This window comes from Eptatretus burgeri, chromosome 6, assembly GCF_056783735.1.
Source record: "Eptatretus burgeri isolate ZD-2024b chromosome 6, Ebu_testis_v1, whole genome shotgun sequence".
Taxonomy (NCBI): Eukaryota; Metazoa; Chordata; class Myxini; order Myxiniformes; family Myxinidae; genus Eptatretus; species Eptatretus burgeri.
In genome coordinates this window covers 43,066,272-43,093,664 of record NC_140966.1, presented here as the reverse complement: position 1 = coordinate 43,093,664, position 27,393 = coordinate 43,066,272, and the positions used below count along the sequence as shown (strand labels likewise).

Genomic DNA, 27,393 nt, shown 5'->3' with positions numbered 1-27,393 from the left:
TGAATCAATTCAACCTTGTCACACACCCAACCTTTCCACCAAGTTTAGTCCGAATCTGACCATAACTCTTTTGAGATGTCCTGCTCACAGACAGATGGGTGAAAACTTAACTTCCGTCCACCTTTGGTGGCAGAGGAAGCTATGTTCAGAAAGTCCAATGTCCACGGTGAAGGGCATTCCATGGTTTAATAGTTGGACATCCTAATCCTTTGTTTTAATTCAAAAATCTTGGATTTGGTTTGGCTTTTACATTTTCTGCTTCACAGTTCTCACTTTTGAAATTGTGAAGTACATTCTCTTTCTGGGAAAGTTCAAATGCTTGATTGACCCTCTTCAGAAAGATATCAAGCTCTTTATACCACTTGCATACACTTTGTTGGTAAGGTTAAACATAACATGTTTACTCAAATAAACTGAAATAAGTACGTTGTCAGAAGAATTTATCATTTCATCATCAAAATACTTGTCATAAGCTGGGTTGTTGAGAGTAATTCCATACGATTACTTTTTTGATTATCTTAATTTAAAGTTCAAAAGACCCATCATTCTGTTTGTTATAAACTTATTCTTTTACCACAAAACAGAAAACGATTTTACAGTCCTAACTGACTCATTTAAAGCAAAGCCTAATATCAGACACAATGTTAATCAGGAAACTGGTCAGGATAACTTACCATGTTAATGATTTTTTTTTTACAGGAAATTGGTCACTCTTGGACAGTGTTTCATCGAGCATCCGCAAGAATTTTATTATCTGCACACAATTTTGTTGGATTTTCAAAACCTGGCTGGTCCCGAAGAAGTGAGTGTCATTCGTTTCAAAGCACTTTTGATTTATTTTGTTTTTAAAATATTTCATGTTAACATTATTTTTACTCTTTTTGTGTGCACACCACAACACATATTTAAAAAGAGGTTTGCAGATATATACACATACTGGCAGAGGAAACAACAAAATTATTATATTATTATAGAGCGGAAAAATCATCATAAATAATGAGACTCGCATTTAAACCCATGCCCTTTAGGTTTGCAAAACAATTCCAGAAAACAATGAATAATATACGCACACGCCAAGCAACAAACATTGCATTTTAAACTAGAACAGCACTCAGTAGAGCACAGACTGCTGCCACAGAATCCCTGATATAGTAGAACATAACGAATACAATACAATTATTGAAATATCATGCGATTATATTGTTTTTGGCTCCATCTCTCAATGGTGAAGAATCACTTTTAAAATTAAAAAAAAATTCTCGTATCCAGATCTGGATTCGGATATTCACCAAAATCGAACGAATTAGTCCTTATCACACACACACACACACACACACACACACACACACACACACACACACACACACACACACACACACACACACACACACACACACACACACGTCCACCAAGTTTAATCTGAATCTGTCCACAACGTTTTGAGATATTGTGCTATATGTTGATTTAGCCCTATCTATCAATGGTGAAAAATCACTCAGAAAATTCTCGTAGTCGGATCCGGATTCAGATCTTCACCAAAATCTAAACAGTTCGCCCTTGTCACACATGCAATCTGACTACAAAATTTCATCCTAATCCGTTCACAACTTATTGAGATATCCTGCACACAAACAAACAAGAAAAAGACGTCGTGCAGAGCACACTACTTGCAAGATACACCTCCCTCTCCAAACGTTGCCACGGATACATCAAATTGTCCATTTCAATAAGGTTAAAATTTACAATCTTAATCAAAACTCAGGTCAATCAGATGAAAATTGATTATTTTTCAGATTGAAATTGATGATTTTAGTTTGACCTTGAATTGACCTCTGACCTTTTGACCTCAGAAATAGTTGGTTTTTCCTATTCAGTGATGCAAAATGCAAATCTTGTTCAAATTTCAAGTCAATCAGATGAAAAATGACGATTTTAGAAATTTGACCTGAAGATGACCTTTGACCTCTGACCTCAAAATCAATAGGCTTCTCAGTTGAGACTATGTCTACAACTTGGTAGAGTTTTATGACGATTGTCTTAGAATTGTGACCTGTAGGCGATAAAGAGACAGACACACGAACAGACAAACAGAGACAGACAGACGGAATAACAAGAAGAAGACGTCATGCAGAGCACGACACTTGCAAAATCCATAAAACAAATTTGACCTCAAAAATAATTGGTGGTTGAATTCAATGACCAAATGTGCAACTCCTCTTCAAATCCCAAGTCAATTGGATGAAAATTGACAATTTTAGAAAGTCGGCCAATGTTGTCCTTTTGGCTGATGTTGACCTCAAAAATAACACTATGAAACACAATTTTTGTTCCTGGGTAGTAAGTGTTATTTCCTAATTAATTGTGCCTCTCAAGTATAGAAAATGGCTATTATTCCCCTCCAACTTTGCTTTTGTTACCAGGAGATTGTTTTTTTGAAATTCACCTATTTTCAATGAGAAAACGGGCGAATTAGTCTTTTCATTTGCAAAAAGTCAGAAAAAAACAACATATGAATCAAAACTAACATGCATTTAGACTAAATTTATACAAAATGACCACAAAAGATTTAGAAGTGAGTAGTTTTTCGAGATTTACGATTATACACTAAATCACTTTCACGAATCAGCCCCCAAATGTAGTCTTCCATCATGTTCTGGTTATACTGCCCTTGGTAGCGGCGCTCAAAATCCAGTATATCCTGGTGGAAGCACTCGCCTTCCTCCTCCGAGTACGCTCCTATGTAATCCTTGAATTTATCAAGATGAGCGTCAAGGATATGGACTTTGAGGGACAACCTGCAGCCCATGGTGCCGTAGTTCTTCACCAGTCTCAACCAGCTCCACATAGTTTTCGGCCTTGTGATTGCCCAGGAAGCCCCGAACCACCGCGACAAAGCTGTTCCAAGCTGCTATCTCCACCCTAGTGACTTCTTGGGAAATTCCTTGCACTCCATGATCTTCTTTATCTGTGGTCCGACGAAGACACCGGCTTTGACCTTTGCCTCAGACAGCTTAGGGAAGAAGTGTTGAATGTACTTGAAGGCTGCCGATTCCTTATCTAGAGCTGTGACAAATTGTTTCCTAAGGCCCAACTTGATGTGCAGTGGTGGCATCAGCAGCTTCCGGGGTCCACCAGTGGCTCCCATTTGACGTTGCTCCTCCCCATGGAGAACTTGGTCTGCTGTGGCCAGTCCAGCCTGTGGTAGTGTACCTGCTGTCCCAAAGGCAAAGACAGCAGGGAAACTTGGTCTAACTGCCTTAGAGACCCATCATGAATGCCACCATTTTGAAGTCTCCGATGACCTCCCACCGTACTCATCATACTTCAAGGTGTTCAGCAAGGTCTTGACGCTGTTTTAATCCTCCTCGAGGTGCACCGAGTGAGCCAAGGGAAGAGAGGGGTACTTGTTCCCGTTATTATAGCAGCACAGCATTGAGGTTCCTGGATGAGCTGTCAATGAAGAGGGACCACTCTTTGGGGTTACAGGCAATTCCGATCGCCTCGAACAGACTGGTCACATTGTAGCAGAAGCAGAGTCCATCTTGACTGGTGAAGAAGCTTGAAAAAGCTTGGTGGCAATTCCTCTGATCTGTGACTTACACACTTTCATCCAATGTGTTCCACTGCTTGAGCCTCGACGTCAGAAGCTCGGCATTGGACTTGGTGAGACCAAGATCTCTGATCAAGTCGTTGAGGTCTTTTTGTCTCAAAAATCATTCTCCTGGTCACAAAAGCAGAGTTTGAGGAGAATAATTGCCATTTTCTATACTTTTGAGGCATAAGCAATTCGGAAATAACACTTACTACCCAGGAACAAAAATAAATAAAAAATTGTTACAGTGTTATAATTGGTGGTTGAATTCAGTGATCTGATATGCAAATCCTCTTCAAATTTCAAGTCAATGAGAGGAAAATTGATGATTTTAGAAATACATCTTAGTTGTTGACCTTGGGCCTATGTTGATCTTTTGGTGGATGTTGACCTCAAAAATAATTGTCTGGTTGAATTCAGTGACCTGAAGTATAAATATTTTTCAAATTTCAAGTCAATCGGATGAAAATAGAGGATTTTGGAAATACCACATTTGTTGTTGACCTTGGGCCTATGTTGACCTTTTGACGTTAAAAACAATTGGCCTCTTCCTTATGACAAACTCTACCATGTGGTGAAGTTTCATGAAGATCAGTTTTAAATTACGACCTGTACGCGATAAACAGACAAACAGACAGACAGACAGAAGAGCAAAATCGACTGACCAATATACTTGAAAATTCTTCGATTTTGCAAGTAACAGACAGACAGACAGGGATGATAACATAACGTCCTCCCACCTTCCATGGTGGAGGTAATAATTTCCTCAAGATATTGAATTTTACAATGCTAAAAATATCAATGATAAATACATATATGCGTCTTGATACCACAATCATAAAAGCTTGACGATAGCTTTAAATTGCTGGCTTGCACACCACCTACCTCCTAAAGGTTGTCGCAATGGTGGTGCTTTGTTTTTGTTTGTTTGTTTTTGCTCTTGTTGTTGTGGTTGTTGTGGTGGTGGTGGTGGTGGTGGTGGTGGTGGTGGTGGTGGTGGTGTTTGTCTGTCTCAGAGTTGTAGAATTCCGTTTAGTTGACGATTTCTCCTTTATAACACGTGACTTTCAAAATGACGTATGAATGCAAAAGGAGGCCTTTTGTGCAGTGTGTGTGTGTGTGTGTGTGTGTGTGTGTGTGTGTGTGTGTGTGTGTGTGTGTGTGTGTGTGTGTGTGTGTGTGTGTGTGTGTGTGTGTGTGTGTGTGTGTGTTTTTTTTCACACTGATTTGGTTCTGCTCACAGGGCACTTTAACCTGCTGATGCATGCGCGAAATGGGTAATTCAAATCGTCTTTTAAACATAATTTTCAGCATTTCGACGATAGAGTGGTAATTTCGAATTGGTTAACCATCATCGTTCTGTTCCTGAATACAAAACGGACTCACGGAAATATAGGATATTCATGAAAATTGTGTAGATGACTCGAATGTGGTTCCTGTCATTTCCTGTTAATACAAATTAATTACCTAGCGACAGCCTTGGATATTACACACACACACACACACACACACACACACACACACACACACACACACACACACACACACACACACACACACACACACACAGATTCACAAATTGCTTCTTTCACAAACAGATGCAAATAATGAATATCATTTCCCTTGTGGCCCTAGGACCAAACAAAAGTACGTATTTATAACAGCCCACTCTTTTCTTTTTTTTTGGGCCCACAGCCCAAAAGAGTGCAGCTGCCACTCTTTTCCAGTGATGTGTCTGATGATGTGCCGGGTTATGAAAATCAAGCACTTGATAAAATCAAGTTCGTGCAATGTGGAGTCGAACAGTACACAGACCTAGCCAAAAGCCTTCCAGTTGAAAACAGATTGTTGTCTTACTGTTAATACGTGAAAGCAGAAACAAGTGTTGGCCTTAGGGTCAGCATGCATTTGTTTATTCCACGACTGTCTTCCATATAGTGTTTACTGGAGAGGGAACTTCATTATAAATAGAGGGCCGATGTATTGATTTGTGTGCTGGTGGATTCCTGAGTACCTTCTGTGGTGGTAAGGTGATAAGTAGTTAGGTATTTCTGATGTGTGTGGGGTGTGTGTGCTTCCTGTTGGTGGATGTGGTTTCATTTTGTCCTCCGTCTCTCTGTTTCTTTTTCTTGGTCTACAGAGGGGTGAGTCTTGCAAATCGTTTTTGTCAGGTTCACCTGGTTGCGTCTGGATGCGTTTGAGTGTATATGAATAGTAGAGGAAACCCGAATCCTATCATGGATTCTCCTGATGACTCCATCTTTGTCTTTTTGGGTTCCACCTGATACTTCAGTGCTGTATTTGGTCAGTTATGTGATTCTGACCTTAAGAACATGGTGTATGGGTATTGTTTTGACATTGTTTGCATGATCTTGTGCTTTGGTCTTCAGCCTATAGTATATATGATATGGCTAGCTTTGTCACAATATTTTGATTTCCCCCTTCCCCCTTTTTGGGGGGGGAGCAAAAAAGCGCTTCTCAAGAGAAACACAGATCCAAGTATGAAGCTTAAAATACTGTCTTTTAATCTGCTCCCTTATCAGAAGTTGCACACTTCCCCTTGTGGGTGTTGTCCATAGTAATGGCAAATGGAGATCTCAACCTTCATTTTATGAACCATTCCTTTATTAGCCCCCATTAGACTTAGTCCAAAATGGAAGCTTATTGATTTGTTCTCGAGTCTCGTGTCCGTATGTGCGTGCTTGCGTGTGTCTGTGAGTGCGCATGCGCCCGCAACCATATCTCGGACGTGTATGGACCAATTTATTCGTACTTGGCACAGAGACAACAAATGATGGTGCACACGTGCACATCATTTTGTTTCACAATGCAATTAAAGATGGCCGACTGGCATCTATTTTTGTTGTTAAGAAAACCAGTGTCAACACGTCCTTAACTGTTTCACGGAGATACATTTACCGATCATGTTCAGATTTGGCACATAGATAAGGAATTTTAGCTTATGTCGACACGTCATTTTCTTTCGATCCAAGATTGCCGACTGGTGGCCATTTTGTTACTTAAATGTATCCCCAACCATTTCTCAGACATGGATGGTCCGATTTTGTTCAAACTTAGCACAAGCACAGTACATGGTGGCAGACACGTGCACCTCACTTTATTTTGTGATCTGATCAAAGATAGCCAACTGATAGACTAGTGGTCATTTTAGTGGTACACAAATTAATATGGGATTGCCATTTAACGCCATACAGCAAAATTACTAAAATAATGGGGGCTATGACATTTTACGTCTTTTTTACTTGTTGACTCCACACTTTATGATTTTCTCCTCATTCTCACCCATTTAATACCTCCTCCTTTCCCTTTCCCAATTTCCTACTTCATCATCCTTTCCTCATTCATTTCTTTCATCTTTATTTATTAATCATCACACCAATTTTATTTCTCAAAATGAATGAATAACTGTGTGGCCCTTGCAGGATCAGTATATGCACAGTGCAATGAAGAGGTTAATTGACAACTTGTTGTCCAAACTTAACATCCATGTGAATCAAGCCATCAGCTCAGTTGGTTCTGCCCTACCTCATCTGCTCAGGTAATAACCTGATATTCTTAGCCTTTGTGATCAAAATATGCTCTTCCAAGGCCTACTTAATATGGTAATTTAAAAATCAGTAACAGTACAGTAAAGTGCTGTTGCATAGTCTGCCGGGTAAGCTGGAGGAAGACGTCCTCACCCAATTCCCCGACACCGTCGATGAGCAGCTTCCTCAATCCTTTTGTTTAGTACAAAATTGAAATTTCCCATTCTACCATCAACTATGGAGCCCTTTGTGCAGATGTTCATAATGCTGAACATTTAACCAGGCATCTTGGCCCACGTTAGTCTAAATATGACAAATAATCAACCAGGTGAACCATTCCAAATGCTGTGATGATGTACAGTTAGATCATCAGGAGACGTATACTACTTCGTTCACATTATCAATATGCCACCACTAATCTGCATGTCATGCATTAAGTTTTTGGGTTTTTTTCCACTACCTCAAATAATGAAATTAACTCTAACCTCTGTGGTCTTCTTTTGCAACAGTTGTCTTGCTGTTGCATATAAAGGTGCAGAAATGTGGTCTGAACTAGACTCAGCAGTAAAGAAAGTAGCTATGGTAAGACCTAACGAACCTCCTCTATCTTTGGTGCTGACTTCTGTTTCTCTCACTATGTGGATCCAGCCTACATTTTTTGCTTTCATCACATCTACATTTTTTAATATCTCTGCACTCAGTCTTTTCTTTTCTTGGTTTGTCGGTCTGACAAACCTAAGGTGCAATGTATTAAAATTTATTGACAAGAGATTACTTCTGCTTCAGCATTATAGATGAAAATTTAATCTTTTGAAGATGAAAAAGAACAGTGATGACTTTCTATTGACTTTTGGCTTCACCTTTGCCACGGCATCTCCTTTAAGAGTTAAAATGAAACTCATTATCTGATGTTTTACAATGAAGATACCAGTAGTCTTTTTTTTTTTTACCCTTCCATCTGGGTTTAAAAAAAAAACTGTCTGCTTTATAGTTATTAACCTGCTGATAAGCACAACCCTAGAAATATCACATTTTCTCCAAAGTGTTTTTTTACAAATGTCCCAGTGGGATAATTTGAAAAGAGTTGAGTAGTTATTTCCTAGTGCATGTAGTTTAAGTGTGACAAGTTCCATCCAAGTTCAGAAGGTGCTGAGAGTTCATATAGAAAAGCTCCTTGCTCCCCTCCCACTATGTTGTATCAACAACACCTTTCTCCTTATGTGCAAGCATAGTGAAACCACCCCCATCGGAAATTACATCAGTTTCCTGTCACCTTTTGTTCCTCTTACCATGGTCTGACCAAGGGTGTGTCACTCAGTAAATCATAGCTACCTGCGCTGGGCCAATCACCACTTACCAGCATGGGGCGGGGTCCAATCAGTGCCACCTCCGTAAGGCTCGTAGAGGGAGCTTGGGGCTGAGAAAGGAGGGTCATGATGAGGATGTTTTGGTGTGTGATTGCTTTGAGCTGAGCTGCAGCAGAAAACTATCCTCCACACCGGTTTCAGTGCCCCCTTTGCCTGCCAATGCCCAAAATTGACCTCTTCACCATAAGCCTATCCTAAATCTAACATTAACTATATCCCACTCTACCACCCAAATTTGGCATGGCCAATTTCTTCCCCTCCCAGGGAGGAAGAAAAAGCATGTGGTGATTCAAAAGGCTGATGTAGTGAGGCTCTAGCTGGCTCACCTATGGAGAGGACAAGGGTCTTTACCAAGCCCAATTTCCCAACTCCTAAACTCAAAGCTACAGATATACATGGATAGTGTCAAGGGGAGTTCCTAATCTATTCATTACACATACAAAAACAATTTTCCACTTTTACACCACCCCTATGGTTGTCCTTTTTCAATGCTCAGCATCATTCTGGTCACTTTCAGGTCACCAATTTTTCCAGCTGTTCAACATTTTAAACCCTTACAAAAACAATGAGCATGGCTCACTATTTTTCAAACTTTGTGCTTCAGCACAATTCACCGGTAGGGCAATTTGTCTCCAATCTAGGGTTACCATCCTATCTATTCTTCCACAGCACCCGAGCCCGAGGGAACGTCCTGGGGCTTCTCCCATGCTACTAATTATTATGGGGCCCTCACTGACTTCCACCATGTGGCTGGTATTCCCAGCACTTACATCCTTGGGTCATTCCTCGGCACCCAGGCTTTCCTCCAAAATCTAAGCAATCTCTCTGGTAGTATTCCAAATGCCAATGAGGCACCAGGATGGTGCTTATTCTCACCATTGGTCCCAACTCCTGCAGTCATGCTCCACACCTCTGTCCATAGTAAATGCTGTGCACCATGTCAGCTATTGACAACACCTGGCCAATCTTATCCCTCCCTGCAGGGTGAGATCCAGTGTGAAGCCAATGGTGAGATCCAGTGTGAGGCCTAGATTACAACAACCAATTTGGCCTATCAGGCAGGATTTTCGAAGTATCAGCGAAGTATGCCCTATTAGGGTAGTATTTTAATTGCAAACAGGTGCAATTTAGGGAGCAAGACAGCAGTGCCCCCCCCCCACCTCACTTAGGAGGAGAGCCGGAGTGCCTAGGGAAGACCCAAGCCCATAAGTACCAGGAGTGCACAGTGGATGCTCGGAATACCAGCCCCACAGTGTAAGTCAGGGAAGGCCCCAAGGGAGTTGGTTGCATGGGAGGATGCTTCAGGAGGTTCCATAGGACTCGGGTGCCATTGAAAAAGAAATAGGATAGTACACCTAGATTGGAGCCACACTGCCCAACCTGTGAATTGTGCTGAAGCACAAAGTTTGAAAGATAGTGACCCATGCTCAATATATTTTGAAAGGGACCAGCAGGCTGAACAGTGGCAAAAACTGGTCATTTGGATGACCATAATGGTCATGTAAAAGTGGAAGAGGAAAACAGTTTTTGTTAGTGTAAGGGATTGATTAAGAACTCCCCTTGACACCATTTATGTGTAGCTGCTACTGTGAGATTAGGAGCAGGGCAATTGGGCTCGACAAGGACCCATTCAGTACCAAATTGTTAGCGCAGGGTAGGAGCTCCTGTTGGCTGCCCTTTCTGCCGGAAAACAAGTAGGGCCTCACCTCATCAGCCCCTTGAGTCACCACACATGCCTTTGCTTCCTCCCAGGGAGGATAAGAAATTGGCCATGCTAAATTTGAGATATAGTGTGGGATATAGTTAGTGTTAGATTTAGGATAAACAGGGTGAAGAGGTCAATTTTGGGCATATACAGGCAAAGCTGTAACAAAACCAAGCATGGACAATGGGTTTCTGCTCTGGCCCAGCTCTCAGAAATCACACATCAAAACGTCCTCGCTGTGACTCTCCTTCCTCAGCTCCAAGCTTCCAATACGAGGCTTCTGGAAGTGTCTGCTGATTTTACCCTACCCACTGCTGCTACACTATGAATGGTCTGGCACCGGTCGCTGGGATACGCTGATTAGCACACCCCAGGTCAGACAATGAGAGAAACAAAAGGTGACAAAGCTGGACTGATTTCCGATGGGGGTGGTTTCACAAAGCCTGCGTATAAGGGAAAAAGATGGGGAATGTAGACACAATGTAGTGGGAGTGGTGACAAGAAGCTTTTCAATATGTGCTCTCAGCACCTCCTGAATATGGAGGAAATACACCACCACTTGAATTGCATGTACTGGGAAATCTATGACACTCTATCCAGATTATTCAACTAAGCAATCTGCAGCTCTATATGGATAGCATACTAAACTCTGTTCAAAAGTTCATTTTTTTTATAATCGATCATTTCATTCTAATTGGTTTCATAAAATTTTTCTTTTCAATTTTTCACTACAAATGACCAGTAAAAGGCACATCTTTGTTTGCAATAATAGGATTCCATAGTTGAAGTGCTTCATGTAGCCTTTTACAGTAACCGCACAGTACAAACATTGGAGAACTATGACTGAGACAAACCTTTGACCTCAGTTGCTGATGTGTTTTGTCTGCAGGAAGAAAGCAAGGAGTGGTACATGAACTTGAAAACTACACACATGGTGTGTTTATATAATTGTGGATCTTAATTATAATATAAATAACACCCTCCAAAGTGGTTGTTTATTCTGGTACTGTTATTTCATCAATTCTTCTCTTTCTATCTGGAACAACTGGATTTTTAACAGATTATGATTATTAACACAGGACAACTTTATAACTTATCTAACAATGTCATCTGATCATGTTTTATGCCAATGTGTTGTCACATCAGACGGCCTCCGTTATCACGGACCGATTAAACCTTGGGTATAAGACCCCATGAATGACCAAAATATGTTAAGTTGCTATGTTCAGTTTGTGCTACGATTCACAAAGGATCACCCAATTAGAGCCAAACCTGCTGGTAAAACACAAGCGAGGCAAAAAAAGAAAGGCAGGAATATGCTTGTTATAAATTCAATGGTTTATTACCAAAATAATATAGTAATAAGGGTATACAAGATGTTATAAATAGGATGTAATGAACCAAGTGGCAGACACGAATAGGAATGATGACACATGCTAAACTTATTCACAAAATAACGAAACAAAGCCTAACCCCATGATGAGACAATTACCAGACACACACTTGAACAAAGGGGCAGGCGAGGGCTTGTGACAGCATGAGTCTATGGCGGCTGCAGGATGATAATGGTCATAGCTGGCATGGCCCAAGGTGACATATGGCTCAGAGTGCGATGGTGAAGAGGAGGAATGGCAAGAATGTGAGAAGGCCAGGAGAAGAGAGGATGGCGCCCAAGCTGAGGGAAGGATGTCTCTTCCTATTCGGTCCAACTTCAACTGGCATGCAAAGCGCTTCAGCCTTTTCGCCCCACAGGGACCACCTTTCCAGCACACAGTTGGTCCCTCTCATTTGGCACTCACTGTCATGGGTGGTACCTCATTGTTCTGTCCACTGAAGGTTTTCAGTAGTTCCCTTTTCCCAACCACCGCATCGAGTCCTCTCTATCGGTCCATGTAAAGCCCTCTTCAAGAGCTCACAGGGCATTCCATGCAGTGCTATGTATACCTTTGGGCCCAAACATGCTCCACCTGGCCTCACCTGAAAACTGGAGGTGTTACACCATACAATCTTACTCAATAGTGCTCCATAAGGGATGCTCATTGCCTCCTCGGTGCACGTTTTACAAGACGACTGTTATCGAGACAAAAATCCTCAATACAAGGAAGAATCTAACCTATGTGATCACATGGACCAAACTATTCTTAATACAATATATCTATGGTTCCCTCACCCTCTTCCACATCACAATATTTTATACCTTTTTTATGATATAATGTCTCAAGAGAACTGCAGTATATTATATAAAGAGAGCACAGTTTGGATCTCATGATGCTCATTGTGTGAATCTCATGCAATGGCTCTTCCTTGTTTCAGGATAAGGGTCATTCCCTGCAAATGATGAGTGCTATTACAAATGAGATTGAAGAGATGCTACAGACAAGGAATGATCTACAACATCCAGACCTGACCAGGTGTGAATTTCATGTGAAAGGGTCTTAGAGTAATATTGTGAATAATTACAAATCTCGATAATGTACAATGCAAATATATTCTATGAATTACCCCTCACCTCTCCCTACCCCCATTTACCTTCACATACCCTATCGGCCTATCCCTTTCCTTTTCTACAACAACCCTTACTCCGATCCTCAACTACCTGCTATTTCATTTTCTCCCCCATTTTCCTCTCATTCCTCTCTCTTTATCTTATTCTTCTTCTTTGACTTATTTTTCTCAGCTGAATTTTCTCAATTTTTTTTCCTCCTTGAAGCTTACCCCATTATTATTTAATAAACAGATGATATTAATATCTCATAAGGTAATGGAAGTTATAGCAATTGTCCAAAAAGCACAATGGATATACAATGTACACCGAGTTAATGCAGTAAAACACAGAAAATAATAATGCTGGATAAAAATACTAGCTGCAAAAGTTCTATGCCGATCCTTTCCATCCATCACCAGAACAAATGCTCATGCAAGAGCAACTTGAGACTAATGTGAGGTGAACAGTATTCCCTAAATTGCAAAGAGAAATAAAACAAGACAGCAATATACCTCAAGATGTGTTTCAGTGAACTAGATTTAAAATAACTAGTGCGTGCCCGTAGGTGCGTGCCCGTATGTGCAGCTTCGTTCCTTCGCTCTCGTAAACGATGACTGGATTGGGGCATTGTTTCAATTAGATCGGACCAACCGTATCATAAATGGCCATAACTTGCGAAACACCTGGGGAACATACTCAGGTCCCCAGCGTCAACTGTGACGTCATATCAAACGAAGAAGAAGAAGAATTGTGATGCCCCTCTCTCTCGCCTCCCCTCTCTCCCCCCCTCTCTCTCCCCCCTCTCTTGCCTCCCTCTCTCCCCTCTCGTCTCGCTCCTCCTCTCTCCCCCTCCTCTCTCGCCCCTCTCTCTCGCCCTCACTCTCACCCCCTCTCCCGTCCCCATTTCTCACCCCCTCCTCTCTCCCCCTCTCTTGAATTGTGACACCCCCTCTCTCTCACCCCCTCTCTCCCTCCCATCTCTCCCTCCCCTCTCGCCCCCCCCTCTTGCCTCCCTCTCTCCCCCCTCCTCTCTCCCCTCTCCTCTCTCCCCCCTCCTCTCTCGCCCCTCTCTCTGTAAATGTATTCACAAATGTCTACCAGGCACAACAATTAATTCAAACCTTGGGAAAAAACAGCTTTCAAACCCTTGGGAAACAGCTGTTTCACTTGGGAAAATACAAACCTTGGGATTAATTAATAATTTGAACAATTAATTCAAACCTTGGGAAAAAAAACAGTTTTCAAACCTTGGGAAACAGCTGAAACGGATGAAGAATGATATCAAATCTTGAAAAGGCACATACTCAGGTCCCCAGCGTCGATTGTGATGTCATACCACACGAAGAAGTAGAATTGTGACGCCAATCGTGCAAAAAAAAAATTGTGACGTCATTCGTGACATCATAGCACCGTGTATTGTCATTGGTTGACAGATAAATGGCCGTAACTTGGGAACTGCTTATCCGATTAATATCAAACCTTGAAAAGGCACATACTCAGGTCCCCAGCGTCGATTGTGATGTCATACCAAACGAAGAAGAAGAATTGTGACGTCAATCGTGAAAAAACCATTAATTGTGACGTCATAGCACCATGTCCTGTCATTGGTTGACAGACGTTATTGGTCATTCATTATTGGTTGACAGACAATATATAGTTCGTTATTGGTTGACAGACATTGGTCATTGTATCACGTTATTCTTTTTATTACTGCCAATTATTGTGCTATTATTATTATTAATATGCTGTTATCATTATTCTGAGATATATTTGGGAAAAAAATGGCATGATAAGGTGATAAGGTGGAACGACACTTCAGCTGCGAAATATACACCTTTCCAACACCGAAAAAAGCAATAAAATGGCCGTAACTTGGGAACCGCTCGTCCGATTAATATCAAACCTTGAAAAGGCACATCCGCAGATCCCCGGCAATATTCCTGGCAAGTTTCAATAAGATCGGACCAGCGGTTGTCGAGAAACGGTGGTCGCAGACAGACACACAGACACGCACACACACGCACGTGCGCGCGCGCGCGCACACGCACGCACACACACACACACACACACATTGCTGGAATTATAGATAGATAAATAACTTGTCCTCCCAACAAATAAAATATGGTTGACAGATTATTCAAAGTGTAAGACAAAGGTTTAACAGAAATTAATGAAGTGGTTATAAGGAAAAAGAAAGACTTCAGTAAGGGTTGATCATATCGTATCATATGGATATTAGATGAGGAATCAATACAAGGTTGGCCCACTGGTTGCATCATTTCTGGGGAGGATGGAGCAAGACTATTTCAGAGTGCTCGCAATAACTTGCCTACCTTTTGTCAAAAGACACCGTAGCATGTTTAACATCAACTGGATAACACCACCAGATGTGTTCCCAGCTTAATGTCCATCTAAGGGATGGCGGACTTTGTGATGTAATATGCCCTGACTGTGCAGCACCACTCCGACAGTTTAGAACTGGGATGAAATCAAACCCAGACTCGACTGCATGCATACTGAGGGTACTCCAAGGAAGTGCATGAATGAAAACGGGGTATTTGGATAGAATTAAACACCCCTTTTGAAGAAAATTAACAAGGTGCTCATCAACAGGGTGTTCATGATGGCAAAGACTGGTCACTGTTTGCATGTAACAACAATATCCCAAGCACTCCACACGTCTGGCCTGTATGGTAGGGTGGCAAGAAGGAAGCCATTCCTCAAAAAAACCCACCTTGAGTCCCGTTTGAGGTGTGCAAAAAACAATCCGGAGATTCTGAAGGCATGTGGCCAAAAGTTTTGTGATCTGATGAACCTAAGAGGGAATTTTTTGGCCTAAATGCAAAACTTTGCATTTGGTGGAAACCCAACACAGCACATCACCCAAAGAACACCATCACTACTCTGAAGTATGGTGGTAGCAGCATCATGTTATAGGGATGTTTGTCATCAGCAGGGACTGGGGAACTTGTCAGGATTAAATGCAAAATGGATGGAGCAAAATACAGAAATATCTGAGAGGAAAAGCTGCTGCTCTCTGCAAGAAAGCTGAAATTGGGACGGAAGTTCACCTTTCAGCATGACAATGACCCGAAGCACACAGCTAAAGTTACACTGGAGCGACTAAGGAACAAAAAGATAAATGTCTTTGAGTGGCACAGCCAGAGCTCCTACCGAAATCCAATCGAAAATCTGTGGCATGACTTGAAGATTGCTGTCTATCAACACTCTCCACACAACCTGACTGATCTTGAACAGTTTTGGACAGAAGAATGGGCAAATATTGCCCAATAAAGGTGTGCAAAGTTGGTGGAGACCTATCCCAACAGATTCCCAGCTGTAATTGTTGTTTAAGGTGCTTCCACTAAGTATTAACTCAGGGGCGGTGGACACTTATCCAACCAAGATATTCTAGTTTTGTATTATACCGGGCGTAGTGGCGTGCACCTGTAATCCGGCTACTCAGAGGCTTGGGTTGGAGGATCGCTTGAGGACGGGCACTCTGCACTGGGCCGTGCTATGAGAGGGTGTAGGGCAGCCTGGAATCATGGCGAAACCCAATCCTTATCCCTGTGTCGTAAGAGGCGACCAGGGTTGCATCAGGAAAGGCATCCGGTGTAATACCTGTGCCAAATCAGTATGCGGATCATAACGGATGATCCGCTGTGGCGACCCCTAACGGGAGCAGCCGAAAGACGAACAACATATTCTAGTTTTGTATTCTTAATTGATTTTCTTCAATTTGTTGAATTTGTTTTTCACTTGGAAGTTGTGGGTTAAGCTGTTTAAATCAAGGTTGGAAAAAGTCTGATTTAATGCAATTTAATTCCAGGATATAAGGCAACAAAAGGTGAAAATTTTGAAAGTTGGTATAGACTTTCTATATGCACTGTATATCTATTTAGGTTTGATCTGGGATGCGTCCGCTGAATCGTAATAGTATCTATTGAGGACAATTTCTTTCTATTTCTTGTGCAAATCAAGTAAATTATTTATCATTCTCTCATGCCTCACCCTGATGAGCGAGTCTTGCTCATCATCATTTCCACTCTCTGGGACACATTTTAAGCATTCAACATATTTGACAAGGTGAAGAGAGAAATAAATCAATTGTTGTTGTTTTGAGTTGGTATGAAATTGTTAGCCAGTTGGCAGTAATTATTCGAACATACAGCTCACAATTTTGTGGTGATATGTTTGTAGTTATTTCGCTTTTTAAGTTGGTGCATCATTTGAAGGATATTTGTTTGTTTTAGCAATACTGTATTCATTGTCCTGCTCAACTGTTTGTTTGCATTTGAATGCCTGCTGTTGTTTTAACATTTTTTATCAATTGAAGAAGACTTAGACTGAAAGTAAATAAACACTGTAAGAAATATAACACATTCAATGGAAGTTCTCGTGCACGCCATTGTTTTCTCTTCATGCAACGCAGCTCCAGAGGGTGCTAACCTATACTGTTGCATAGTTATGGTGTGAGTAAATATATTCCTGGAGTAATTTTCATTTCATATTTCTCCTTGTGAGCTCAAAGTTGAATTTGCATGACACATTCACAATATGAAGCGCTGTGTCAGATTTGGTGATTTTAGCTGCCATTATTGCTCAGTTATTCTTCCGACAAAGAGACAAATTCACAGACGGTATCATTGCAATAATAACACACCCAACTTATGGCCAGGGCGTTAGTAAAGATTAAATACCTTGTACAATGCATCATATTTTTTTTTTCTCACTCTCTGCTCCTGTCATTTGCAGAATCCTGGGATTTGATTTGAAGAGCGAAATTGGCAAAAATGTTGTCCAATTGGTAAGCCTCATATTTGTGAAATCGTTGACATTCATAAGATTCCAAAGTTTTCAAACCTTGCTCTCCAAACTCTCTACCTATGGCATCCAAGGTCAAGTCTACTATTGCGTGACTGACTTCCTCTACTCTCAACAGAATTCTTTCATCTCCTCTCCCTGTCAAGGCTGGAGTGCTACAAGGCAGTTTTCCAAGCCAGTTGTATTCCTAGTCTTCATCATGGATCTCTCTGACTCTCTGGAAAATCTCCTTCACCTATTTGTGATCACTCCATCCTCTGCCTTGACATCCCTCATCCTTCAGATGGGCAACAGCAGCCTTTTCCCTCTCTGCAGACCTTTACAAAATCACAACCTGGTCATTGGAATGTCTCTTTCATTCCTGACAAATCTCTCTCTCTCTCTCTCTCTCTCTCTCTCTCTCTCTCTCTCTCTCTCTCTCTCTCTCTCTCTCTCTCTCTCTCTCTCTCTCTCTCTCTCTCTCTCTGTCTCTGTCTCTGTCTCTGACTCTGTCTCTGTCTCTGTCTCTGTCTCTGTCTCTGTCTCTGTTTCTGTCTCTGTCTCTGTCTCTGTCTCTGTCTCTGTCTCTGTCTCTGTCTCTGTCTCTGTCTCTGTCTCTGTCTCGCTCTGTCTCTCTCTCTCTCTCTGTCTCTCTCTCTCTGTCTCTCTCTCTGTCTCTCTCGTTCTCTCTCTCTCTCGGTCTCTCTCTCTCTCTCTCTCTCTCTCTCTCTCTCTCTCTCTCTCTCTCTCCCCATGTCTCCGTCTCCATCTCTCTGTCTCTTCCCTCTTTCCCTCTTTCCCTCTTTGGAACATATGGCAAACCATCCCATCGACTTTCTCAATAATCCTCTTGAGGAAGTTCACTCACTCAAACTTCTGGGTCTCACTCTCAGCCATGATCTTCTGGGGCAAACCACATTTCAAAGTTGGCCGACAAAGCCATCCTGTGTTATACAAAGTCCTTACTTGACACATCTGAACTCATATCCACCGACAAGGCTTTCATCCGAAGCTTGATGGAATACTGCTCACTCCTCTGGGTGGTGCCCCTGCCTCACACATTACACAGCTTGACACCATGGAAACCAAGGCCTTCAACATTACACGAATGTTCTGTCATGAAGCAGAGTATATGGGCCCATCACTTCATCATCGCAAACAAGTCGTTGGTCTCTCTGTCTTCTACCACCACCTTGCAGATCTTGCACCCTCTGCTTTTTCCATGCTTTGTCCATTCCCACTCCCCCCCCCACCCCTGCCCCAGGTTTATTCAGGGTGCATGTAGTCTGCCAGCAACCCCCTTCTGGTGAAAGTGCCAAAATCCAGGCTCACTGCTCATCTTCACTCATTTGTTCCTCTTCCCCCCCCCCCCCCCTCCCGCGCAACCAACTTTCACATTCTCTTCAATCTCATTCTTCACCCCCAAGTCTTCAAGACAGTTGTTCACCACCATTTCAGATCATCCCCCATTTTCTACCCCCATTAAACCCCCACCTCACACCCCCAAGCCCACCTCCTTCCAAATATCAAGTTTTTCCTCCTGACAGTTTCCTTCTGTATCCATTTTGTCCAACCCATGCATCATCTCCTACTCCTCATTACTCCCCACACCCATTATTTGTCCAAGTCTCCCTCTATTTTGTCCTTCAACCCTGATGGTGGTGTTTTCCCCCTCTCTCCACTGTTGCTTTTGTTCTGCAGCGTACTGATCCACTTAGTGATTGAGCTCTTCCATGAGCCTTGACCTCGTATACAAAAAAGAATGACCTTTACACATCAAATGTGTAATGACCTTTACACATCAAACCTTTACACACCTTTACACTTTTCACCATGGGAAAGATATGCCTATGGGAAATATGTCATGGGAAAGGTATGCGATGTCACAAACTTTTGGTAAAATAGGGCATCACACACCTGATAAATTGGTTTATTTTCCTACAACCTCTCTCCAACTCACAGCCCCTCTAGCTTCTATAAAGCTCCTATATTTACCCTCGCCAAAGGAGAGGGGATTGCGCTTGGGTCCGTTTGTTACTTACAAAATCTAAAGATTTCGTAAGTATATTGATGCCTTCCGTTTCTGTTTGTTTGTTTGTTTGTTTGTTTGTTTGTTTGTAAGCACGATAACTCGAGAACGGAAGAAGCTACCAATGTCAAATTACACCACGTGATTCAGGAGGGTTGATGGCTAGTGCAGATTAGATTTTTGTCAAAATCGGTCAAAGGTCAAGGTCACAGTGAGGTCAAACATAATTCCATAAATTCATGTGGAGAAATGGAGTATTTTTGCTTCGCTCGACGTTACGAGTTCGTTTTAACTTCGATTTTAATTTTGTCTTCGGTTTTTGCGATCGCTTCGGACGCTTAAAACTGGGTTGTCGAAATTCTGGTAAAAATCGGATGTTTTGGAGAAGTTTTAAGATTGTATAAAAAATATTTCACTCGACGCATCACGGGTCGTCCCATGATGCAGTGCGCTCGAGCAGACGCGTCGTTGAGTCACGTTAAGGTATAATATAATTGTGTGGAGAAATGGAGATTTTTGCTTCGGTCGACGTTACGATTTTTGATGGCTTGAGACAGAATTATTGTAGAAACTTCTAGTCTGCGTCGCTCCCTTCTCGAGAGACAGCTTTTATTAGATAAGGCCAGAGGTCAAGTTGCCGATTTTGTAAGTACCAGTCCATGACTGCTTGTTTGTTTGTTTGTTTGTATGTAGGCACGATAACTCGAGAACGGAAGAAGCTACCAATGTCAAATTACACCACGTGATTCACGAACGTGATGGCTAGTGCTGATTAGATTTTGGTCAAAATCGGTCAAAGGTCAAGGTCACAGTGAGGTCAAACATTCGATTTTGATGGTTTTGGTACAGAATCATCGTAGAAACTTCTGGTTTGCGTCACTACCTTCTCTGGAGACAGCTTTTATTAGACAAGGTTAGAGGTCAAGTTGACGATTTCGTAAGTATCAGTCTACGACTGATTGTTACTTAAGAAATCTAAAGATTTCGTAAGTATATTGATGCCTTCCGTTTCTGTTTGTTTGTTTGTTTGTTTGTTTGTTTGTAGGCACGATAACGCGAGAACGGAAGAAGCTACCAATGTCAAATTACACCACGTGATTCTCGAGGGTGATGGCTAGTGCTGATTAGGTTTTGGTCAAAATTGGTCAAAGGTCATGGTCACAGCAAGGTCAAATATTCAATTTTTGATGGTTTGGTACAGATAACTCGAGAACGGAAGAAGCTACCAATGTCAAATTACACCTCGTGATTCAGGACGGTGGTGGTGAGCGCTGATTAGATTTTGGTCAAAATCGGTCAAAGGTCAAGGTCACAGTGAGGTCAAACATCCAAAACATTCGATTTTTGATGGTTTGGTACAGAATCATCTTAGAAACTTCCGGTTTGCGTCGCTACCTTCTCTCAAGACAGCTTTTATGAGACAAGGTCAATGGTCAAGTTGACGATTTCGCAAGTACCAGTCTATGACTGCTTGTTTCTTTGTTTGTTTGTTTGTATGTTTGTTTGTTTGTTTGTTTGTTTGTAGGCACGATAACTCGAGAAGGGAAGAAGCTACAAATGTCAAATTACACCACGTGATTCAGGAGGGTGATGGCAAGTGCTGATTAGATTTTGCTCGAAATCGGTCAAAGGTCAAGGTCACAGTGAGGTCAAATATCCGATTTTTGATGGTTTGGTACAGATAACTCGAGAACGGAAGAAGCTACCAATGTCAAATTACACCACGTGATTCAGGAGGGTGATGGCTAGTGCCGATTATATTTTGGTCAAAATCGGTCAAAGGTCAAGGTCACAGTGAGGTCAAACATCCAAAAAATGATAACTCGAGAACGGAAGAAGCTTCCAATGTCAAATTACACCACGTGATTCAGGAGGGTGATGGCTAGTGCTGATTAGATTTTGGTCAAAATCGTTCAAAGGTCAAGGTCATGGTTAGGTCAAACATCCAAAATATTCGATTTTTGATGGTTTTGTACAGAATCATCATAGAAACTTCTAGTTTGCGTCGCTACCTTCTCGAGAGACAGCTTTTATTGGACAAGGTCAGAGGTCAAGTTGACGATTTCGTAAGTACCAGTCTATGACTGCTTGTTTGTTTGTGTGTTTGTTTGTGTGTTTGTGTGTTTGTTTGTAAGCACGATAACACATGAACGGAAGAAGCTACCAATGTCAAATTACACCACGTGATTCAGGATGGTGATGGCTAGCGCTGATTAGATTTTGGTCAAAATCGGTCAAAGGTCAAGGTCACAGTGAGGTCAAACATAATTCCATAAATTCATGTGGACAAATGGAGTATTTTTGCTTGCTCGACGTTACAAGTTCGTTTTAACTTCGATTTTAATTTTGTCTTCTGTTTTTGCGATCGCTTAGGACGCTTAAAACTCGGTTGTCGAAATTCTGGTAAAAATCGGATGTTTTGGAGACGTTTTAAGATTGTATAAAAAATATTTCACTCGCGCGTCACGGGTCGTCACGTGATGCAGTGCGCTCGAGCAGACACGTCATTGAGTCACGTATGGTTTTGCATGTGCGCGCTGATGGTGTTTTCGATAAATATGGTGTTTAAAAGTCATTTTTTATTCCAATAAAGGTTATCGTCGCATGCCTGACTCGCTGAGCCGTCGGATTATGTAAAGATTGTTGGTGGATGGCTGAATATTACGGTTTTGTGACTTTCATAAAATAATATAAAATAATTGCATGGAAAAATGGAGATTTTTGCTTCGGTCGACGTTACAATTTTTGATGGTTTGGTACAGAATCATCGTAGAAACTTTTGGTTTGCGTCGCTACCTTCTCTCGAGACAGCTTTTATTAGACAAGGTCAGAGGTCAAGTTGACGATTTCGTAAGTACTAGTCTATGACTGCTTGTTTGTTTCTTTGTTTGTTTGATTGTCCGCACAGAACTTTCGTAATTTTTTTTGCAACTACTTGACAGATTGAGACAAAATTTTCGCCATTGGTGTGACTACTCGCGTATAGTTTTTAAAAATAATTATGACATCATCGTTCACAGGGTATGGCAGCCATGTTGGAAAAATGGGAAAAATTTGGACCTCTGTTTCTCTAAAAACCGCACCAAGGTAAAAATTGAAAATTGTCACATGGCAAGTACTCCTCATGGGGAATGAGTTTAATTGCATATGATGTCATATGTGCCTTCTTTATGACATCATAATTGCAGATGTAGAATGCTACATCCAATCAGAACGAAAATTTTTGAGGGTCGTCTCAGGATAAAATTGTCCACAACATTTTTTGATGATGTCATCGGTCACGTGATTTGGCAGCTATTTTGTTTCAAAAAAAAAAACCTTCAAAATCCTCTTCTCTGAAGTGGCTGAAGTGGTCATCTCTGCCAGCCTTTATAAAGTGGCCATTCTAATTATGTCTCTTATTAATTACGTAACACACCAGTACACAAACGCCACACAAAATACATCACACAAAACAAGTCCTGGCGAGGGTCTGCAATCTCTGATTGCTCTTTTTCTTGTTCTCCTTGTTTTACGCACCGCTCTTCTACCTTCCCTCATGCATTTTCTCATTGTATTTTTCTCAATTCAATCCCATCCCCTCCCTTAAAATCAATTTGTATTAATAATTGTTCCCACAATGCAAAATTGCATGTGCTTTATGTGCAATAGATATCGAAGGTCAGTTTTAATCAAGTTAACACGAGGTAAAAGGCTGACTGACCTTCAATATGGAATAGTTCATAGATCCCAGGACTTTGTGGCATGTCACATTGTGCCTTGCTAAGTAAACTGGAATGTCCTTCGGAAATGGAAAGCATTATGCTGATGTATAAAATAGGATAGAAAAGCCAAATTTGATCGATATAACTTTAAGGCACACAAGGGTGCAATACGAAGCTTTCATACGAACATTGAACGACATGTTGTACAAAGTGTTAGTCACAGGGCCTGAGCTGTGCCCGGTGCTAAAGATAGATGAACATACCATTTCGACATCAATAAATGCTTGCCAATTCACATTCTTGCATATTTCCTTGCTGTCGCAATGCTTTTGATAATGTTATCAGTTAGTTGGTGGACTTTCCTATCAGAAAGTCAGTTGACTTCATATCTTGGAATGGCATGGACACTCCACAGGGAAAATACAATACAAATCCTCAAAAAAAATCAACCAAGATACAAACTCACAAATCTATAAAATACCTACCAGTCATCTGCAGAGGATTTGATATCCACCAATATTCATAAAACTCTTGGACAGCATCACTGAGCTACAAAACTGACTGAGCCAAAATAGGCCATTTGTAATTCTTCTTCTTCCTCTTTTCAGACACCCAAACTCAAAATTAGTTTGAGCTCCGGTCTGGTTTAAACACAAATCTACTGCATTTCACTGTGGGAAGGTCCATGATTACTCGAAAATTTCATAACTTGATAAGGTTCCACAAATAAGCATTTCAAAGTAAGCACAGCTCCATCCCTACACCTTGGGCATAGAAGGGTGAAGAGGAGTGGGCCACACCTATCATTCCACCTGGTGACTTATGCAGGTCAGTGGCGACACAATTGCCCAACCTAAGAGTGTATTGGTAAGGCCATTATTCAAAGAAAGGTGGAGGGGTGGTTTCACATGATCATTTCTTGTGACCATCCCTTCCTTGTTTACATACTTTTTGGAGGAACATCCCCACATCCTTTTGCATTAAAAAAAGAATTTTTTAATGACTTGTTAATGTGGATGTTCTGAAAAATCAGATGCGATTTATCATAACTGGAAAATAGATTTAAAAAAATTAATTATATATGTTTATGTTGTTTAGTTAATGCCTGGTGTTGGCTTAGCGGTTGAGGTGGCTGGCAAGGGACTTAAGAGTCCTGAGTTTGAACCCTTATCTATCCGTTGAATTAACACCAGGTGAGGTTGATGGAGCCTGTCATTCTTTTGAGGTCAGCAAAATGAGTTCCAGTGTACTGGGGTAATAACCATTCATGGTGACCTGTGTCAGAGTGGCAACCTGTCCAGGACTGTATTACTTGCCAATGAAACTCTCAGCAGCCCTGCATGCCTTTATGGTGTGAATGGAACAGTATTATTTTGTTTCGTCAAACAACAAACAAAACCATTAATCTGGGTAAGAATAAGTTTGGCCCTTTGGATTCTTTCTCTCTTATCCACTCACTTGGAATACAACTCACATTTTCCTCATTGTATTACTCAATCCCATTCTTCTGGATGCTGGTCCGCCAACAACCCCCTTCTAGAAAAACTACCAATATCACGAATCACTGCTCACCGTCATTCTTTTATTCCTCTTTTTTCCGCCTTTGGAATAAACTCCCTCACTCTCTTCAATCCCATTCTTTCCTCCAGGCCTTCAAAACAGCTGTTCACCACCACCTCTTATCATCCCCCATCCAAAACCTCGATATTTTCTACCCCCATTAATCCAACCCAAACCCACCTCCTTCAATTCCCTGCTTTCCTTCCTGAAAGTCCCTGTAATGTGCATCCTGTATACCCTGTGTTCCCTGCCCCCATCCCTCTCCCTTCCACAGATCTCTTAATGTCTCTGTTCCCCACTGTTTTGTCCTTCCCTCTCCCACCCCTCTTGTCTCATGCCCCCCTTGCTGTGCGTTGTGTGTTAGCTCTCATACGAGCCTTGACAATGTAGACAAAAAAAAAATCATCAGCACACGTACACCCTGCTCACACCAACAAGCATTAACTGTTGCACATTGGCCTCATCCTGCCTCACATAAAAAAAAAACAATTGTGGATGTATTTTATCCTGTTTAGGAACACTTCCAAACTAATGGCTCATTATGTTAAAAACACCATGTTAAAATTCCATCTGATACAATTGTAATTCATGTGCTTGTCCATTGTTTACTGTTGTCGTAATTCATGTTGAAGTACACTGATGTCTACTTGTGTTTGTCCTGCATGTGATTAATGGCCATGTTATACAAGGAGTCTTTTCATTGCAAAAAATTATATATATATATATATATATATATATATATATATATATATATATATGTAAATGCAGTTCATCCACCAATACTTGAACAGTAGTAGTGTATTTCTTTACTCTACAACAAAATAGACATCACTGCTGTTTCATTGCAGTTATTCCATGACATTGGACCCCATATGGCAGAAGTCTCCAAGCTTCCAGCCATGTGCAGCCTCCATTTGTATCAAAAGCTGAGTTATTTGCAGAAATTATTGGATAGGTAAGTACGAGACGATACATACAGTCTCCACCTCTTTTGTCTTATATATAAAAGGTTTCAGTGTGTGATGACTTCTCCTAAAAGTGCAATTCTTTAAGAGGAGAATCAATGCTGCCAAATCAGTGGACAATAGATTCTTATACAGTATGTACTTCCTGTGGAAGGATTATACTGGGTGGTTTTCCACATTCCTTTGCGAGTCCATTAACACATCATGTCCTGTACTCTTTTTGAAACCTAGAAAGAGCAGAAGCAGCCTGAGCAGGGGGAGGGGGAGGGGGAGGGGGTGGATATTAGGGGAGGTGGGGCAAATATATATATATATATATATATATATATATATATATATATATATATATATATATATATATATATATATATATATATATATATATATATATATAAAAGAGGCTGCAAAAGTAGGTATACAGTAAGGATTATACCAAGGATGAATTATACCAATTATACCAAGGATTATATAAGGATGAATGCTGGAGGGAAACAGTTTGAACATTTGAGGGATTAATATGTTTATTATTGGTATGTTAATATTGATATGCTTGTATAATCAATAAAATACGTTTTGTGCGCAAGTTTTGTTTTTCATTACTGTATACCTACTTTTGCAGCCCCCTGTTTATAGTTACACCATGGCAAGTAATTCCCCCTGTCTCCAGCAGGGGTCAATATATCACTTGAACTGCACAACATGAACAAAATGGGGTACATGAAAACAATAGGTTAATACAGCAAGCAGAGACCGCCTGGAGATGTCCATGGTGGGGGGGGGTGGAGAGGGAAGAGGGTTTGGGAGGATGTAAGCGTGAGGGGAGGGGGAGAGAAGGCAATGTGATTGGAAGGTAGAATTAGGGGATGGAAGGAGATGTGAGGGGAAGGGAAAGGAAGGCAGTGTGAGTGGAGGTGAAGAGAAGGGTGATAAAATGTGCCCAAACAACAACATTTTCTTTTTAATATCCATTTTCTATATATAACTGGATGGGAGCATTTAAAACCCATGCTAATCTGCCTGGCAAAGGCCTTCCTGCCAGCATGCATGCATGCTCATACATGTAGCGACCTTTGCACCCTTCCGGTCTGCTCGCTCTGAATATGATTTATAGATGCTACACTCTGGGGAAACTGTTTTAAATTCAAAACTAAACCATCAGTCCTAAATAATCCCCTTCACAGATAGGTAGGGGTGGGATGAGAGGGAGGGGTAGGGTGGGAGAGGAAGGGAGGGGAAGGATAGAGGAGGAAGGAGAGAGAGGGGATGGAGGGAGGGGAGGGAGAGACGATGGCAGGGAAGGGGAGAGAGAGAGAGAGAGAGAGAGAAGAGAGAGGAGAGAGACAGACAGGGGGAAGGAGAGGGGAGGTGGGAGTGAGGAGAGAGGAGGTAGGGGAAGCAAAGAGAAAAGATGGGTGGAGGAGCTAGCAGGTTAGCTCAAAAGGAGGGAAGAGCAGATGGGAAGGCAGTGAGAGAGGAGGGAAGGGAAGGCAGTGAGATGGGAGGGAAGGGAAGGCAGTGAGAGAGGAGGGGAAGGTAATGTGAGTGGGTGGGAGAGGCAGCATGAGTGAGAGGGGTGGAGTGTGAGGGGAGGCGAATAAGACAGTAAGTTAATTTTTATTCCGTTTTTTATCT

At 41.5% G+C, this 27,393-nt stretch overlaps 1 protein-coding gene across 2 annotated transcripts in view; it reads left to right on the top strand.

Moving 5' to 3' along the window:
• LOC147024650 (BAI1-associated protein 3-like) overlaps positions 1–27,393 on the top strand; it is a 180,727-nt gene that overhangs the window by 56,678 nt on the left and 96,656 nt on the right. For both annotated transcript variants that reach the window (XM_085884765.1, XM_085884764.1), the window contains exons 13-19: positions 700–802; positions 7,036–7,151; positions 7,650–7,722; positions 11,102–11,146; positions 12,526–12,623; positions 17,456–17,507; positions 25,645–25,751. In XM_085884765.1, the coding sequence (XP_085740891.1) occupies positions 700–802; positions 7,036–7,151; positions 7,650–7,722; positions 11,102–11,146; positions 12,526–12,623; positions 17,456–17,507; positions 25,645–25,751 (594 nt within the window). The remainder of the gene's footprint in view (positions 1–699; positions 803–7,035; positions 7,152–7,649; positions 7,723–11,101; positions 11,147–12,525; positions 12,624–17,455; positions 17,508–25,644; positions 25,752–27,393) is intronic.